Below are 16,699 nucleotides of genomic sequence, written 5' to 3' on the forward strand. Positions count from 1 at the left end.
CCTCTGCATTTAACCCATTTGTGACTTTCGTGACATAGCAGGGGGCAGCTAATTCAGCGCCCGGGGAGCAGTGCTTGGGGGCGGTACCTTGCTCAGGGTACCTCAGTGGTGCCTTGCTGGTCGGAGATTTGAACCAGCAATCTTTCAATTACAAGTGCACTTCCCTAACCACCCACCACTGCCCACACAGGGTCACAGTGAATTCCAGGACATGAATTCTAGTCCATTAGACACACAATCACACACAGGGAAATGTGAGTGTCCAGCTAATCTGAACTGCATGATTGTTGCACTGTGAAGGAAACTAAGTTTCACACAATGATTTTTCACTGCTGTTGTGTTTCACGGCACACTGGTCATTTCCAATAAGCTTCATTATTACCACAATGTACACATTTTCTTTTTAAAAAAATACAAGTTCTTTTTAAACACTCGAGCTTATGAATATCATGGAAACCCAAAGCTACAGTACTGATTGTCAGCTTGCTCAGTGGACTTGGTTGGATTCATCAATGTTACTATTGCATATTTACTGAATAGATATAATGCTGGTTTCAGAGAATGAAATGTGACACGTATTTTACAGAAGCCTTTCAAAGATGGCAGATCAGTCTTCTATTTCTGTGCCAATGCTTCAAGCAATTTGGAATTTTATACAGTTCAGTTTGACACCACTTACTTTCCCAAGGCATAAACCAAAATAAACAGATTCATAATTTGTCACTTATTCTCAGACTGTGTCCATTTTCATTGTTTCTGTCTTTCCTAAGTGGTGTTTAAGCAGGACTGAACAGGGACTTGGAGCAGCCAGGATCTGTTTTCTGAAATAATTTCAGGTTACTATTTCGCAGGCTAATTAGGTATTTTAAAAGCAACACAATTGCCGCATTGAAAGAGTAGCAAAAATTCATCAGTTGTCAAAGTTAGATCCATCTCCAAATTCAGACATGGTTCACTTTTCATTGTGCCACGCGTCTACGTTCTGTGATCAACTAGGAATCTTCTACACAAGTTTTCCCAGATATAATACCTGTTGACTAAGGCCTTAACAATGCTCTTACCTATGTGCTCATGTATTCTCCCCGAGCTGTTCATATCTATCTTACATTACCCACATTTCAGCTGCAGACCATAAAGGTACTCTGAGCAAACTGCAAACCACCCCCTAAGAAATATCAGCAAACTATTTCACTAGCATGTTCCAAATTATACTTTTATTAAAATAAACATTTCAGCATCATACGACTAAATTTAAAAGATATGCCTATATGTATAGTTACTCAGAACCTTTGCGTTAAGTACCTGCTGTGCAGTGCACTTTTCAAGAAACTAACATTAGGCTTGTTTTCATTAGACAGTGTTTACTATGAATCCTTAAAGGTTTTTTTGAACAAAGGACATACTTCAGTCTCACTTCAATGCAAGGTACGCCCACAGTCACATGCATTCAAATACTTATCTTCAAATTCTCTTGAAACAAGATTCATACCCTTGGAATTTACACAATTCCCGAAAATTTAAACGAGCTACAAACAAGACAAAAACTTTGCTATTAATTGTAACCTAAATCTCTATTACATAAAGACTGTTAAGAGCTACTAATAGTGTCTTTCTGTGTTAAAAACAAATTAACTGCCAGCAAGATGTAACTACAATATTCCAGTCTTATTATAATTTTGGTCTTTATTATACACCTCTACTATGTCAAATGATCTGTTTAAGAGAAAAGTAAAAATGTTCAAGTTTGACTGTAATGCTGTGTAAATCATAAGCTTGGTTCCACATTGCGCAGTAAACATTTTGTGCTTACCACAGGTGCCGAACAGTGCAGATGCATGAAACGCAAACTTAAAAGTAAATTTGAAAAAATAAAATAAAGAACGGACCTGTCCTGACGGCTCAATGAAATTCAAAGAAACTGGGCTTCCCTGATGAAGTTTGCTGTGCAGTTGCTGGTTACTGGTTACATTGTGTGCGATTGTGTCTGCTCCTAAGCCTTCTGGGAGCTCTTAGGAGGCCGGTGTCCATCCACGAAAGGAGGCTCAGCCCCTGTGCTGTCTGCGGCAGGTCGCAACTCCAGCTCGTCGTGCTCCTGGCAGCACCACTGTCCCGTAGGCGCCCACAGGCGTAGCGCCCCCTCCTGGTGGTCCTTGCAGAAGGAATTGGGGCATAGCTGGCAGAAGGCCTCAGAGTTCTTCCCACAGACGTCACAATGGTGCCAAGGACAATCCCATCGACCTGTCGAGCCAGACAACCGTGCTAAGTTTTGAATTTAGACACCAGCCTCATAAAGCCTCTCCCTAATCAAGCAACATATTTAAATGGGTCCCCTTCAGCAGGAGATCTCATTCTGAGCTGCTACAATGGAGCAGGAATACTCACCGAAGGGTCGCTTTGTGCGGTCCAGGCAGGAGAGGTGGTAGGCCTTGGTGCAGCTCTTTTTGTCACACAGCACCAGCTGACCACCATCCCCACAGCGGAAACACTCATCCTCGGACTGCTTCTTGCCCTCAGAACGCGCCCGGCGCTTCTTCACCTTTTTCTTGGGCTTCTTTCCTTTGACCTCAGAGGTCAGACCATTGGAATTCTGTGAGGAGGAGGAGCCATGAAGGGGCACTATGCACAAGGTGATGGGGATAATCTCCCAGACACACAATGCAAATGCATATTCTGCTAATGCTGTAAAGTGTATTAATGTAGCAGGAGACGTCAGGGCTCCAGACTGCGACCATTTAGTGATCTTTGGAGACTGCGGCAAATTTATATATGTATTTTTTTTTTACAAACCAACAGCGTACATCACGTGAAACATCAGGAGAGAGAACTGATGTGCGTGTTTGTATGAGAACCAGGAACGTCTGTCATGGTCCAACCTCAAGAACTCTGTCCGGTTGTATATTCTCAGAAGCACTCCCGGTGTGGGCCTCATAGTGCTAACATGCTGACTAACGTGGGTGACCACAAGCACCAAAGCAGCGGAGTAAAAATTAAGCTATATTAATGGATACCTTTTCGCCTGCATGATTTCCATTTTTTTCCTGTATCTGAAAATTTGACTGATAACCGGTGTACAGTAATCTCTAATATCGCCGGTGCTGGCGGTGAAACTCGCCAGAGCTTATTAGCGGAATAATGTTGCATATTTTTTATTCTGTGGAAATGATCAATCTGGTGGCTAGATTTAATTAAGAATTCTAAACATGTCGGGGGTACTATAAATGAAAGGCTATGCGCCATTATGGTCATGACTGATTCCCTAAGTAACAAATAACTAACAAAATGACTTGCTTGGCATCCATTGTTTTGGGATGACAGTGTGGTTTCCTATGAGATTACATGTGAAGTTTGACCTATGACACTTTGTCTCCCATGCTTGTTTAGCATAAAGGTCCCAGCTCCTCTTGTACAGTGGAAAAGTGACCCCGGAACCAGGAACCAGGCTACTGAAATTTGGTTGGAAAACGCCTCAGGAAAACACCCATAAAACACAACAGCTTCTTGCGACTTTTTCCTTTAAAATAAATCACATTGTTCCTTCGGTATTTTCAGTACCAGTAATACAGTTAAGATGGGAAAAAAATATGCATGTGTTACACTACATGTTGATTTAAGTGGTGCACCTATATTTTCTGCTGGTGTTACTAAAATCTTCAGTAGGGAGCACCAGTGCTGCTAGGGGACAAAGTTGTACCCATTGGACATGGAAGGAAGACGCAGGGTTGGTGGAGCGGTATCCGCACCACAGGAGCAAAGTGCCAACATGAAACAGCAGGATACTCGCATGCTTTGCAGGATTACTTAAGATAAGGTCACTACCTTTGGCCTGTCTCCGAGGAAACCGCTGCAGTTGGGGGCATCACAGCGACACACTGTCTTCTCATTGCCCAGACAGTCCAAGTTGTAGTTAAAGGTCAGTTCTGTGCCTGCAGTGCAGAAAACATCTCTGTTCAACTAGTCAAAGGGAATCAATTGCCTGATACAAGAAGAAAAGAATTAGTTTTTAATGGTGAAGTATGTAATACATAGCAGAAATAATCTTATATTGAGTATACCAAACACAGAAATAATGTCTTGTAATAAGACCTCCTGTCCATGAGGGGCTCTCTTACCTGCAGGGATGTCACAGACGGCAAACAGGCCTACTCGTGTATCTCCATTGACTGTCCACTTTTGTGTTTCACAGTTGGGCTGGCAGCTGTGATTCATAAAGCGCGAGTAGTTCCCTTTGGGCCCAGCGTCAATGATGCGGTCCTGAGAGCGAAAACAGAAGCGGCTTTCTTAGGTCCGAGCTCCTAAGTCAGATACGCCAAACACCCATCACACAGGTACCAGCGGTGGTGAAAGTGCCAGTGTGGCATAATCAGGGAACAGTTCACACTTTTATAGTGTATACATGCTCTCTGCATTTTGTATTTGTTTGCTTGATATACACAGGGCACTGACGCCTACCTTATCTATGGTCAGCATGTAGAAGTGGGTGATGTCATTTTCCTGGGCATATCGGATCCTGGCTCGGCACTCCTCTTCATCAATGAGCTCGCCTACATACTCATTAACGAATTCTCCCTGTAGAAAGATGACATCAGTGTTACCACCCTACACAGAGACTGGTACACTCAAAACTTTCCCTCAAGAGAGTGAACTGAAACTGAGACATGATATTCTGGTAGGTCCTGTAGAGTGGGAGACATATCGAACTCATACCTTCTTAATGTCCCTAAGGGCCAGCAGACCCCAGCCCTTGCCAGCTGTCTTGATCACTTTGGTGTCAGGGTACTGGCGCTTGGTGAAGGCCTGGTTGTGGCAGCGGGCACCAGCTGGGCATACCTGTGGGTGGCACTCATACAGCAGCATGCGGTTCAGACACTCCGACTCAAAGCCGCACGGCTTCTCGTCGCTGGGCTTGCAGTTGCACTTTGGGATCTCCGAGACGTCTGCCGTGTAGATCTGTACCCTGCCGCAGGGTTTATTCACCTGGGTCAGAAGAATCATTGCATCAGAGGAAGAAATTTATGGCCAGAATACCTTCAACAGCCTCTTTCGGGTACTAACAAGCAGCCAGAGATGTTCACAACTCACAAAATTAGAGTCCGAGTCAAGTCTGAAGTCTCCATCGTAGAAATGTAGTCACCGGTTAGGATTTTTCTATTAGCAATTGATGTGACTAAATGGGAATCCCCACTTGAACAGTTAAAAAACGGCACCTCTCAGTTCCTAATGCTTATATACATTTCTAAAGTAATGGTGCACTGATGTGTTTAATGCCCTTATGGTTTGGGAAGCTTGGCATGTGTAGGCATTTTAACAGAGCCTTGAGACTCTCATTCTTCCCGAGTTGCTAGCAGCTTAACCTGGACCATGGACCACAGGCTGTCTGAGTTTAGGATGCCTAGCTTTATTAACCTGGACTCCACAGAATTTTTCACCTGTATCAAGGGACCCAAAATTTCACCCTGTCCAAATGTCCATTTCCACCATCTACCTTACATTAAACAGCCTTTTTTCCTTCCCAGTTTTCACATACGCATAAGGCAGTAATGCTGTATTCTCCAAAACCAGTTTCCGGACACAGTCCTGGGGTTCCTCCCAAATCCCCACCATTTTTGAGGAAAAACTGTCTAGGGCAGTGGTATCCAATCTTACTCGCAAAGGGCCGGGTTGTCGTTGCAACTCCCTAATTAGGTTATTAATTGAGGACTGATTGGCTGAAGAGTCAATCCTTTTGAACAGCTGACCTACAGGTTACCCCCAAAACCTGCACACACACCGGCCCTTTGCGGATAAGATGAGGGTCCCCCTAGACCAGGGGTGGCCAGAAGAGCAGATTGGGAAACTGTCCTAAACAACCTGCAGACCCCGGTGCCACATCACTGACCCGGCCACAGAGCACAGACCTTGATGTACTTGTAGGGTGGGGGCTTTTTGTCATTTTCCTGTGCCTCCTTGGCCTCTCGTTCCCTTTTGGTCTCGACAAAGCGTGCTTCGGCATCCATAAGGGCTGGGAGGGAAGGACAGAGCAAATCACGGCACAGGCACATGTCCCACATGAACACACATGCTTACAGAGAACTAAACGTACCGTTCTTAAAGACTTTGCCGATGCCATTCCCCTGATACTTGCTCCCACGATCGCCCTCCATATATGGAAAAACTCGAGCCTGGTGGGTCCAGAAGTAGTCTTTAGAGCCGAAGAAGAAGACCGGGAACTCGCCGATCTCGTGCCGCAGCTTCTGGATGTTGGTAGGAACACTGCGGGGGTGACGGATCTCCGCAGGCCACCACCTATGGAGCATATCAGTGTTCACAGCTCCATGATAGACCAGCACTAGTTATTCAAAGTGTCATATAAAAATGGATTTTTAAATTGCGTAAAATTATAAGACGCTGTCATTAAACACACAGGAATATTTCTTAAGCGATCCAATTTCTCTTTAAGAATATAAAAGTAAAACAAAGGGTATGGCACAGCAGCCCAAAACAGATATGGCTTTCTAAAATTTTCCATCTCTCGCCATCTACATAAATTTGCCACTGCCAGCTGAGGAAATAAATCACAAATTCCAGTCAACTTTATTTTGTACTTTGCTTAACAACCATGGGAGGCTTTACAGGTGATCATTAAAACTATTGAATTTACAACCACCAGACTACACTTTCACCATGGTTGCATACAGAATGTGCTCCTGTGTGCCTCACCTGTAGTTTCCCAGCTTGACCCAGATGATGTCTTTGTATCTGGGCTTCTTGCCAGCCCTACAGTCATTACAGTACCAAGTGCCATCGGGCATAGAAATATTGAGGCAATCTGGGTGGAAGGCTGCAGGGCATGATTCACAGCACAGCAGACTGCCCCCTACAGATCACAGGAACACAAGGCAGGACAGCCAACATTCCTGGTCAGAGCCCAGTAGCACAATTCAGTTACTCAGAAGAAATGCACACTAGCAGATATACACAATGAACAACAGAGCTTCACGAAGTCATGAGCATGGGCCATCAGAAGGAAAAATCCACTGCTTCTTTATAGTTCAGGTACAACATCCAGTAATGTCATAGTCAGGAAATCTAAAGAATTGAACAAAATGACCTTGAACAGGCACATTACAAAAAATTACGATGCCTCATTTTTCACAAATACCAGTTTCTCATTGGAGAATGTTGCAAGTACAGCTTCCCCCCAATGAAGTATCATAGCAAAATTTAATTTTGTCATACAGAAATGGGCTTAGTCTGAATGGAGCAAAAAGACCGAGGGCAAAACGTATCTACTTTGCCTAGCAAGCGGCACCCTGACCTTTAGAGCAGATGAAGCACCAGCTGACGTTGACGTGAGAGTGGTGGCTGTAGCCCTTCTTAGCGGTGAAGTGATTTGTGCAGATTATGGCGTTGGCAGACAACACCTGGCTGCCTGCAGCCATGCAGAGCTCTCCGGCGTGGTAGGCGACCGGACACCGCACACAGCGCAGCATTTTCCCTGGGGGGCACAGCACCACGCGAGCGAGTCAGTGCCCACAGCCTGGCAGTGGCTTTGTGGAGCTTGACCATGATCGAGTGAGAAGTTCCAGAGAGGCTGGTACGTTTTATAGGCCTGACCTTTGGTGGCCTTGGAGCGGCTGTTGAAGTGGCAGCTGAGGCAGACGTGCAGGGGGCAGCGGAAACCCTTGTTCTTAAAGACGGAGAGGGCACTAAGGCGGGCACAGGCCTCGTGGTAGAAGCGGCCGCACTGCTGTACCACGCAGCGCTGGATGCTGCCTTCCGTACCCTTACAGGAGAAGCACTGCTGGACGCCTGGTGGAGGAGAGAACCAGCATTACACACAGAGGCGCACACACATACAGAGGCACACACACTCACGTACATGTACGCGGTGCACCCACCTGAGCGGCATGTCTGACAGAGAACTTTGCCCTGGGCCTGCGAGGGGGCATCCAGACAACGCGAGTGGAAAGCTCCACAGCATTGGCCCTCACACAGAAGCAGGTCCTCACCAACCCCTTCACAGACCTGTGCAAACACACTTCATCTCAAAAGCCTCTCTCATACAAGTTTGTTTATTTATATAAACACAATTAAAATAATTCACCGAGTAGAATTTATTCTCATCTGCTCATTACTGAAATTCAGCAGATTACTCAAGATGTTATACTTGCATATTATATAATGGCTAACTGAAAGGAACAAAATTAGCCTTAACTAGATTACAGTAGGGCTGGGCAACAAGGCAATTTTTGAAATCTTATTCATATCAGTTGATATTGATAATCTTTTCAAGGCTTTATTTTTGCTTAAAATTTCCTTGGGATTCCTTTATACAGACCACAAATTGAATAGATTGCAAAACTAAATCTAACTGTAATAGACAACTCACACAAAAATAAAAAAATAAATAAATAAAATAAAAATACATTGCCGTAGGGCATATACTAGAAAACACCATCAGCACAGTACAGGTCTTTCCCTCTGGCTGCCTCACTACTCATTCCAGGGGGTGGGAGTTACATTGCTGATGTGTGAGACTAAGGGTTTGAATTCTGTATGACCATTTGCAGTTGGCACAAGCTTTCAGCAGAGTTTAAAATACATAGCATCAGTGTTGCATGTCGGACTTCAAACCGCAATAAGTACTGCAACACCAGCAATATCCGTTTACCTTGTTTATCCAAAATATCTTCTTTTTTGAAAAGAAAAAAGAAACTGTGGCTGCTGAGCTGTTGCCTTCTTCCCTGACACCGGAAGCTTCTACCGAGGAGCACTAACCTTTTCCATGACTCATGTATATTACTGTCGCATGGTGTGTGCACCACTAATATCATCAACTTGGCTGCTTGTTTGTCGGGGACTGGTTGTGTGTTCTGAAATACCATATGTGATTGATGGCATACATCAGCCTATGTTCCTTTATTGAAGTTTCACATTTTCGTATTGTTTAAATTTTGTGTCTTGTTTATACTGCCCAGCAATGCGTTACAGTAAGCAAAACCTCTAGCTGTAATAAAAACAATATTTTAAAGACAGCAATACATTTTGTATAAACATTATTCCTTTAGCTTTAAAATAAACTCCAACCAGAAATGTAATGAATTTACTACATTAAGCTCTGCAGATACAAAAGGTAACCAACTGTGACAGACATTCCTGTTTTGATTCATACGAAAACTGAACAGTAAACGTCTGCAAAAGGTCATTCAAACATAGCAATACAAACTACATGTATTCCTGGTTGCTTTCTAAATGTTCTTTATAGAAAATCCTCCCAAAGAAATATCTCGGCGTGAGAACCCTGGTGTGCCGAAAATGCACCGAACCCTGAGCCCAGAACTGAGGTTTGTACCGAACCGTGAATTTTGGGTACCGTTATACCCCTAATTAACACGTACACAATTGAAATAAGGGAGCAATATGCATCTCGTATGTATTGAATAAGGCATTCAAGTTACATAAGAAGTAACAAGCTGATCAGCTAGCTGAGAGACTCATACAGGTGCGAGGTAGACAGCAGAGAGACAATATGCTTAAAGACACAGTAACACACAAACAGAGCAGTTGCTGGCTCACCTGGCAGACATACTCCTTCTTGCCATTTCGCTCCCCTCTCTTAGCAGCATGCAGGTCATCTGTGCTCGCAGCTGGGGAGTCCGGCTGCTCGTCACACAAAGAAGCCTGCAGAGGAAGAGCAGCCATATAAGGCCAGAAGGCTAACAGAGAGGACCATGGAGATGCCGAAACCACCGGGGAGATTCCTCGCCTCTGGCTCGGGAGACTGTTGAAGGCAGCTCTTCCTGGGTGATGTTGCAGGTGACTGGACCTCTGGCTGCTGTCGACGTTTTTTTGCAGGCTTGGGTTTGTCCTGGGTTTCTGGTAAGATAGAGAGCAGCAGTACAGTACTGCAATAGTGTATAACAACAACAGAATAGACACAGCAGATTAACAACCAAGAACAAACTACATCCCGGGAAGAATAATGATCTGAATGTTTACAATGTTTTATTCTTAGATATAGAGCAAAGACAGTACCACGGATATTGGCCTCATCGCATCGTGGGCCCCTCTTCTTCACACTGGTGGGCTTTACTTTTAACTTTTTCTTCACTGTGGGACTCGGTTCCACCTAGAAAGACAGGGGTGAAGGCCTCAGAGAAGTATGCTGAACATGAGAGCTGGGAGCTAGGCGAAGGGGTGCTGCCTTCTCGGAGCTCATAGGTGGATTACCTTCCGTTTCCATACGCGGCCATCCAGCTTGGCCCGTTTATGGGGCTGCTCAGCCTTCTCCTCGGCCCTGCTCAGCGTCCTCTTTCTGGGCTTCTTCGTTTCTGCTGAGCCCTTGGTCCCTGTGGAATGGTGGGGAAGGTTAGTGTGTGGGGCAACAGTTTGGATTGCAGAACAACAATACCGAGGTGAGCAAATACGATAAAAGTTCAGCACCGTAACCTTCCTAGTTTATCTTCTAACCAATTATCCAGGGTCACAGGGATTATCAAAACATACAAAAAAAAAAAAAAAAAAAAAAAGTGTTGACTGACAAAAAAAGTGTTAAAAATAAAATCCGGCTACACTATTAGTGCTGGTAACCCTGCAGGAATACTAAAATGTGACCATTAGTATGGAAGTAACCATTAGTATTTGAAAGTAACCTTTCAAATGGGACTTTGTCCTCCTCTTCTCTGGAGTAGGACAGATCCTGAAGTGGCCATCTTTCTTAGCTAAAGGACGGGAGGAGAGCAGAGAAAGCAGCTCCAGCACGATATGACATTACCATACCAGAGGAGAAAGGAGTAGGGTTTATACAAGACAAGTCAGTATGCAGTGGCAGTGAAGACCAGGGCTTCCAGGCCTACCTGGTGAAGCTAGGAGCTCAGTCTGAGGCGGCATGCTGCCTTCAGCTGCAGCAGTAACAGCAGCAGCCAGCCGGGCTTTCTTCTGTACTGGTCTGCCACTCTCCTGGGACCTGGGTCCATTTTTCTGCTTTCGTTCAAGTAATTTGGAACCTTCAGAAGCAGCTGGCAAAACCTGGAAGCAAAAAGAGGACAGCAAAGTTAGAGGAAACTGGACGGGAGAATCAGGGATGGGATTTAACACAAACTCATGTGTACAAGGTGTAATACGAGGTGCCTGTGCGGAAAAGGTCATGCGGGTGATCGTGGAATCCCTGTGATTTCTCCCTGGAAAAGTACACTCTATGAAAACCTTATGTTACAAAAAAAACTACATTTGTGGCAAAGACTGACAGAGGAATTGTGGTAGAGAGGGCAGCTAACACCTACCTGGGCACGGCGTTTTCCTTGGCTGGGCGCATGGGGGGCAGATACAGCCTGCTGTCGCTGCCTTGCTGGAGCGGTGTTGCAGGGGGTGGGTGGCAGGTCTCTTAGTACATGGGGATTGAGCTGTGGTTGCCCACCAGTGTAGGTAAAGGTAAACTTGGCTATACGTTCCTCTAGTGCCATACCAATGGCCTCTGTGGCCTGGGAGACACCCATACTCCACTGGGCCCTCAGCTTCAGGGGCACAGAGTGGTGTGTCTGAGAGAGTAAAGCATGGCATTAAACACGTAAAGCATGCCATTAAACACCGACACTACATTCAGGGGGAGAATCTGTTAAAAACAGGCACCTTTTTAGGGTTGACCCGGGAAGCCGACTGCTTGGTCCTACTGTGGCATAGCTCCTGGTACTGCTCCTTGCCTCCAAACGTTACCATGCTCCTCTCGAAGATATAGCCCCGCTCTGGCGTGTCACCAAAGTACTGCACATGGTAGAGCAGACCTCTGCGGCTGTTAGTCGCTGTGTATAGGGAAAAGGGGAGCGTGAGCCACACTCGCACATGCCAAGGGCATCTAAACATACCACACACTTCAAACATACAGAGGAGCCCGGCACGTAATCCCACATAGACTTGACTATTGATTTCGCCACAACTGATAAAACAGCATAAGCAAAAAGGCAGCTGAACATAGAAGGCAGGCCGCATGCTATCCGACGTTACACCAGTCGTGAGACATACCCTTCTGCTTAACATGGTGGTTGAGTACTGGGTCTGTGGTCACCATGCAGGGCCACCATGGGTATCCAGATACTTTTGTCCACACCACATCTCCCACAAAGAAACACACCTCCCTCCGCTCACATACCTGTGAGATGGGACAGGTAGGGCTTAACGTTGCAAATCCCCTGTTTTGCACTGCATGAATGTTAAACAGCAGGATTGATTGCAGTTCATTCAAACACCTTATCTGCAGTCTGAACCAGCCACAACCTCAAAATATAGTAACAGACCACACACATTCATAAGATTTATAAACCTTATACCCCCCTCCACACTTATAGCAAGATTACCCAACCAAACACACACATTCCCATACAGTCTATAGAAAAGTTTACAGGTAAACAATTCATTTGAATGGCACTGAGAAAGACAAAAACTGCAACGATTGTGAACAGACAAGCGTGTGTAAAACAGCGAGTCTGAAAACCAGTATCTTATCAGACAAGGCATAGCCATAAATTGCATTATGATGAATAAAAAGGCAGTAACCAGCCTACTTTAAGCCAAACAGTGTATTCCTAACATGTCCCAAAAAGTCTAGCTTACTCAGAGAAAAGAATACCCACTTGATCAGCTCCCATCCCAAGCTAGAGCTGCTGAGGTTTCCAGAAATACTAGTATAACAGTGTTATCAAATATGGTTCTCTCTAAAAATACATCATTGCAACCTCAAAAACATACCAGAAAAAAACAGAGCACCTCCTGCTCTTGCAAACACGGACCAAGCGGAAACAATGACAAGGTGACTGGATTATTTTCAATTAATCAGAAGAAAGTGGATCTACCTTGCCTGGTGTACTGCTTATTGAATCATTTGCCATTTCAGTACCATCCTTAGCCTCCACTGCCTTCGGTGTCTCCAAAGGAGCCATATGAGAAGCCAGCTGGGGGCGAACTCTAGGAACCAAAAGCTTCTTTCGTTTTCTCCTCTTTCCTGGCTTCCCTTTGGTGGGAAGGGATGGAACCCCATTGGGGGGTGCGGCTTGGGCAGGTGGATCGCCATCTTCCCCAAAACAGGACGCGAACAGCGGTTCGCTCTTGGCCACCATCTTGGTGATATGGATCTGGATGTCCGAGGCCCCTTTGCCCTGGGGGCTGGTGTGCTGCGGTGGGGCCTCCACCACTTTCAGGATGGTGGGCTCGGCGGCACACAACTTGGTCAGCTTTTCCTGCTTGCCATTGAGAACGCGCGAGGTCAAATCCTTCAGCCGCTCGTGCGTGTGACTGTGCCCAGCCATGTTTTGGAGGACGCCGTCCTGTAGGGTGACGGCGAGCTGGGCAGCCGCCTGATCCATCAGCAGGGCAGGGTCACCGCTCATGTCCGCACGGCCTTTGCGACCGCCTAGTGACTCCGATGCCTGCTTCATACTGACCGGATTCAGCGGCTCAGCCATCAAAGGCAGCGAGCGGCCTTTGGCATCCATCCCATCCAAGACCCTCGCGTCCAGGCTCAGTCTGCTGCAGGAATAACAACGAGAGCTTACAGACAACAGCACGGTTGGCTCCTTTTCAGTCAGCATGCTTTATTACTAGAAGATGGCTGCTATCAAAATCACACTAAAGGGACTACTGGAGCCATTAACAAGCTGTTACTCTTCAGCAACATTCAAAGGGCCTGATCCGATTATCAGACCACACCAAAAATATCTTCATATAAATATCTAACATACACATATTCTACGTTTTATACATCTTTAATAAATACTTGTTGCGAAATAATCCTTGAATAACTTGTATGAATCAGGTGAGAAAATGCAGTATAGATTCTATACTGCGGTGGGAATACTGACAGATGACGCCACAAGAATCCTTATGGCAGCAAATTCCAAAAACTCTACAGGAGACATATTTAACACTCGTACAACAAAAATGGGAGACAGTGTTATTTAAATTAAAGTGTACATTACATTTATGAAAATAGGTTCTGCCATAAGTTAATTTTGAAAATAACTCGATTCAGACCTTTATATCGCAGTATTACGATAAATGTATTCAGCTCGGGTGCAGGTTTAGATTAGTTGCATATAACTAATTTCAAAAGTCTTGTAACGCTCCACAAAATGCTTCTAAGTAGAAGAAACAAAATAATTTTTTATATCATTTAAATACTGCTAGTCCTCACAAAACATTTTCCCCAAATGGGCAACAGCGAAAAATAAACTTTACCAGGATATAGTGTTTCTCACGGAATTGGTGCCTGGTTACTTACATAGTCAAGAGATTAAGCGCCGTCTTACGTTTCAGATGCGAATTAGTTTTACTGCTTAAATTCACTACGCGGGCGACTGAGCTGCAAGCCAAACATGGCTCCCCATTCATACGCAAAAACTGGTCGCAAAAGTAACATGTCTCACTAATAATGGATAAAATACCAATACATCGGGTCTAAGCCAAACGGGGTTACTTTCCCTAGCATGAAATCGCCGTCAGACTCACATATTATCGTTTTCCCACGTAAAGTTGATGGAGCCAAAACATCGTTATGTCATCGGCCTAAGTCTACAGATCACTGGAGAGCGAAAGCGCTAGCTACCAGAGATTCGGTACCTCTATCCCAAATCAATGCTATTTAACACAGCAAAGTGCACTGCCGTCGCTAGCTACACAGCAACATTTGAGAAAAACCTCTACACGGTTAAGTAAAAATGAATGGAAAACATTATGTCAAAGCTCAACGTTTCACTAGCTCTTTAGCTGGTTACGTGGGTGTGAATCCACCAGAAGAGCTTAGCTGGCCGGCATTCAGAAACTCATCTCTTATGGGACTTCGGCTAACGTTTAAACTGACATGGCGTAATTATTCAACAAATTAAAAAAAAGTGTTTAAACACATTTTCTTATTCATCATATAGCCAAATACCAGCGTCAACATACCCTCCCCTCTTCATATTCGCGCCCGGAATTTCACGTAAAATACGAAGCACCTTAACAAATACATCCGCCCCAAAATCTCATCCGATCCGCAGGCGATATTTTAAATATGGCTTTAATACGGCGACACATTAGCTTACTGGCTAGCGAAGGGACCGATGCCTATTGATCCGAATTACGAACATTTTCGGACAGTCGAAAATGTGCAAGTGTACAACTATTAACGTGTGATCATTTTATTTATGTGGTTTAAAATGTTGCTGAGCGTAACACATACTAACCGACAGCTAGCTAATACTACGGCTGACTGCCTAGCCCCTGTGCGGACTCTGTGGTCACTTGTAGTGGCCATACTGGAAAGAAACTGTTTTCCGCCGTTACTTCTTCGCAGAAAATTATTCGTATTATTTTCACGGGTAATTTAACAGTGCCATAAGACATTATTAACAAAATAACCTGTTAGGAGCATCTTTATGAACATCTTCGGGAAGCAAGGTTACGCACAACTCCGAATCAAGGCTCGCGGCGATCTATACTCTCAACCAGCGCGAAAAATACTCACTTCCGATTGGCTGGCAGCTCTGGAGAGTTTAACCGGCCTTTTCAAAAAAAATCCCTGGCTTTATACGGTCGTACAAGAACATTCCCGCTTTTCCGTATGATGTGAAGGCAGAACGGGTCACATTTAGTATTTCCGTCAATGTCCGCACAGACTTCAGAATCTTATTTTAGAGCTCTGGATGTATATCGACTGGAAAACCTATGAAGCGGCGACCCGAATTCTTAACAAATGAAACGGAGGACAGCCTCTTGACATGACGTCACACCAAAGAAACACTGTAGGGCCGTGGCGGGGTTGCCTGATTGGTAAGAGGGACAGTAGAGTGAGTTCAGGCAGAATAAAGGCAACGAGGGCCTTTCTATTTTGTGCAGAAAACTATGGACTTGAGGAGCAGAATAAAAGGAGAAAATGTGTAAAGGGTGTTTGAAAATAGTACCCGAGAGTTTAAAGCCGAGTCACGTTCCTTCATAAAACAGCATGACCGAAAGCGGATGGAAAAGATGATCAGCGTGGCCGGTTCTCCGGCAGTACTGCAGGCAACCTTTCATTCACGGAAAACGTTGTCGTAAATGCTACGTTCCTACGCCCCTGCGAGTATACATATATTTTGGCCACATTGATTCATTACACCTGTCAAAAACACAAGTAGATCGCAGACCTGAATATCTGGCAACCTCACCTTGGGCGCGCTTCTCCACTGAAACGGCTACGTGCTTGTCAACGCTAGGGCAAGGTGTAAGCTGTACATCAATAAAACATATAATAATAATGATGAACATATGATCTTGCTAAGCACAGTCCAATGACCTACTATCCTCAAAACGACATCCCCGTTTCAACATTTTTTTATTTATTAACAACAGAATCTAATTCGACGTTAATTTCAAGGGTTACTTATATGACACAGGATCCACAGAGTACGTACACTGGCAGGGACACACTCAGTCACTCGCCAACAATCCCACATTGGGGGCAATTTAATGACGGCAATTCACATAAACCGCATGTCTTTGGACTGTGGGAGGAAACCGGAGTACCCGAAGGAAACCCACACAAAGCAAAGACAGGAATCGAACCCACAGCCCCAAGGTGTGAGGCCGTCTTTTGATTGTACTGAACGTGTGAAACAAGGATAACATTATCAACGTCTGATTTTACACGATTCTGTCCAGTTATATGTTTATTCACGTGTCAAGTTCAGTTCTCTTTAAAGTTGTTTCTACCATC

The 16,699-nt window shown here is 44.8% G+C and overlaps 1 protein-coding gene across 8 annotated transcripts; it reads right to left on the reverse strand.

Moving 5' to 3' along the window:
- Positions 1-1,195: 1,195 nt before the first annotated feature.
- On the reverse strand, positions 1,196-16,023 carry nsd2 (nuclear receptor binding SET domain protein 2). 8 transcript variants are annotated; one of them, XM_048995768.1, is made up of 23 exons: positions 15,909-16,023; positions 12,825-13,497; positions 11,998-12,124; positions 11,608-11,777; positions 11,262-11,516; positions 10,836-11,007; positions 10,632-10,700; positions 10,210-10,328; positions 10,015-10,108; positions 9,746-9,855; positions 9,556-9,660; positions 7,878-8,004; positions 7,594-7,788; positions 7,295-7,474; positions 6,697-6,853; positions 6,080-6,282; positions 5,895-5,998; positions 4,705-4,974; positions 4,450-4,566; positions 4,110-4,251; positions 3,817-3,923; positions 2,383-2,587; positions 1,196-2,238 (listed from the first exon to the last, which is right to left on the reverse strand). In XM_048995768.1, the coding sequence occupies exons 2-23, from the start codon at positions 13,461-13,463 to the stop codon at positions 1,991-1,993; spliced, it is 3,915 nt and encodes a 1,304-aa protein (XP_048851725.1). In that variant the 5' UTR covers positions 13,464-13,497; positions 15,909-16,023; the 3' UTR covers positions 1,196-1,990. The 8 variants fall into 8 exon arrangements, with proteins under 8 accessions (XP_048851725.1, XP_048851723.1, XP_048851720.1 ...); XM_048995766.1 differs by lacking the exon at positions 15,909-16,023 and adding an exon at positions 15,473-15,725 and having other exon boundaries at positions 12,825-13,494; XM_048995763.1 differs by lacking the exon at positions 15,909-16,023 and adding an exon at positions 15,473-15,725.
- Positions 16,024-16,699: the final 676 nt, after the last annotated feature.

This window comes from Brienomyrus brachyistius, chromosome 25, assembly GCF_023856365.1.
Source record: "Brienomyrus brachyistius isolate T26 chromosome 25, BBRACH_0.4, whole genome shotgun sequence".
Taxonomy (NCBI): Eukaryota; Metazoa; Chordata; class Actinopteri; order Osteoglossiformes; family Mormyridae; genus Brienomyrus; species Brienomyrus brachyistius.

What these genes read in the sequence shown, in the direction of transcription:
- nsd2 (XM_048995760.1), bottom strand. Translation starts at nt 14,358, where the DNA reads ATGAATGGGGAGCCATGTTTGGCTTGCAGCTCAGTCGCCCGCGTAGTG. An exon ending in AGAAGGAGTATGTCTGCCAG is followed by an intron (nt 8,005 to 9,555) that starts GTGAGCCAGCAA and finishes GTGTTTGCACAG; the next exon opens with GTCTGTGAAGGGGTTGGTGA. An exon ending in CGGCAAAGTCTTTAAGAACG is followed by an intron (nt 5,999 to 6,079) that starts GTACGTTTAGTT and finishes CTTCCCTCCCAG; the next exon opens with CCCTTATGGATGCCGAAGCA.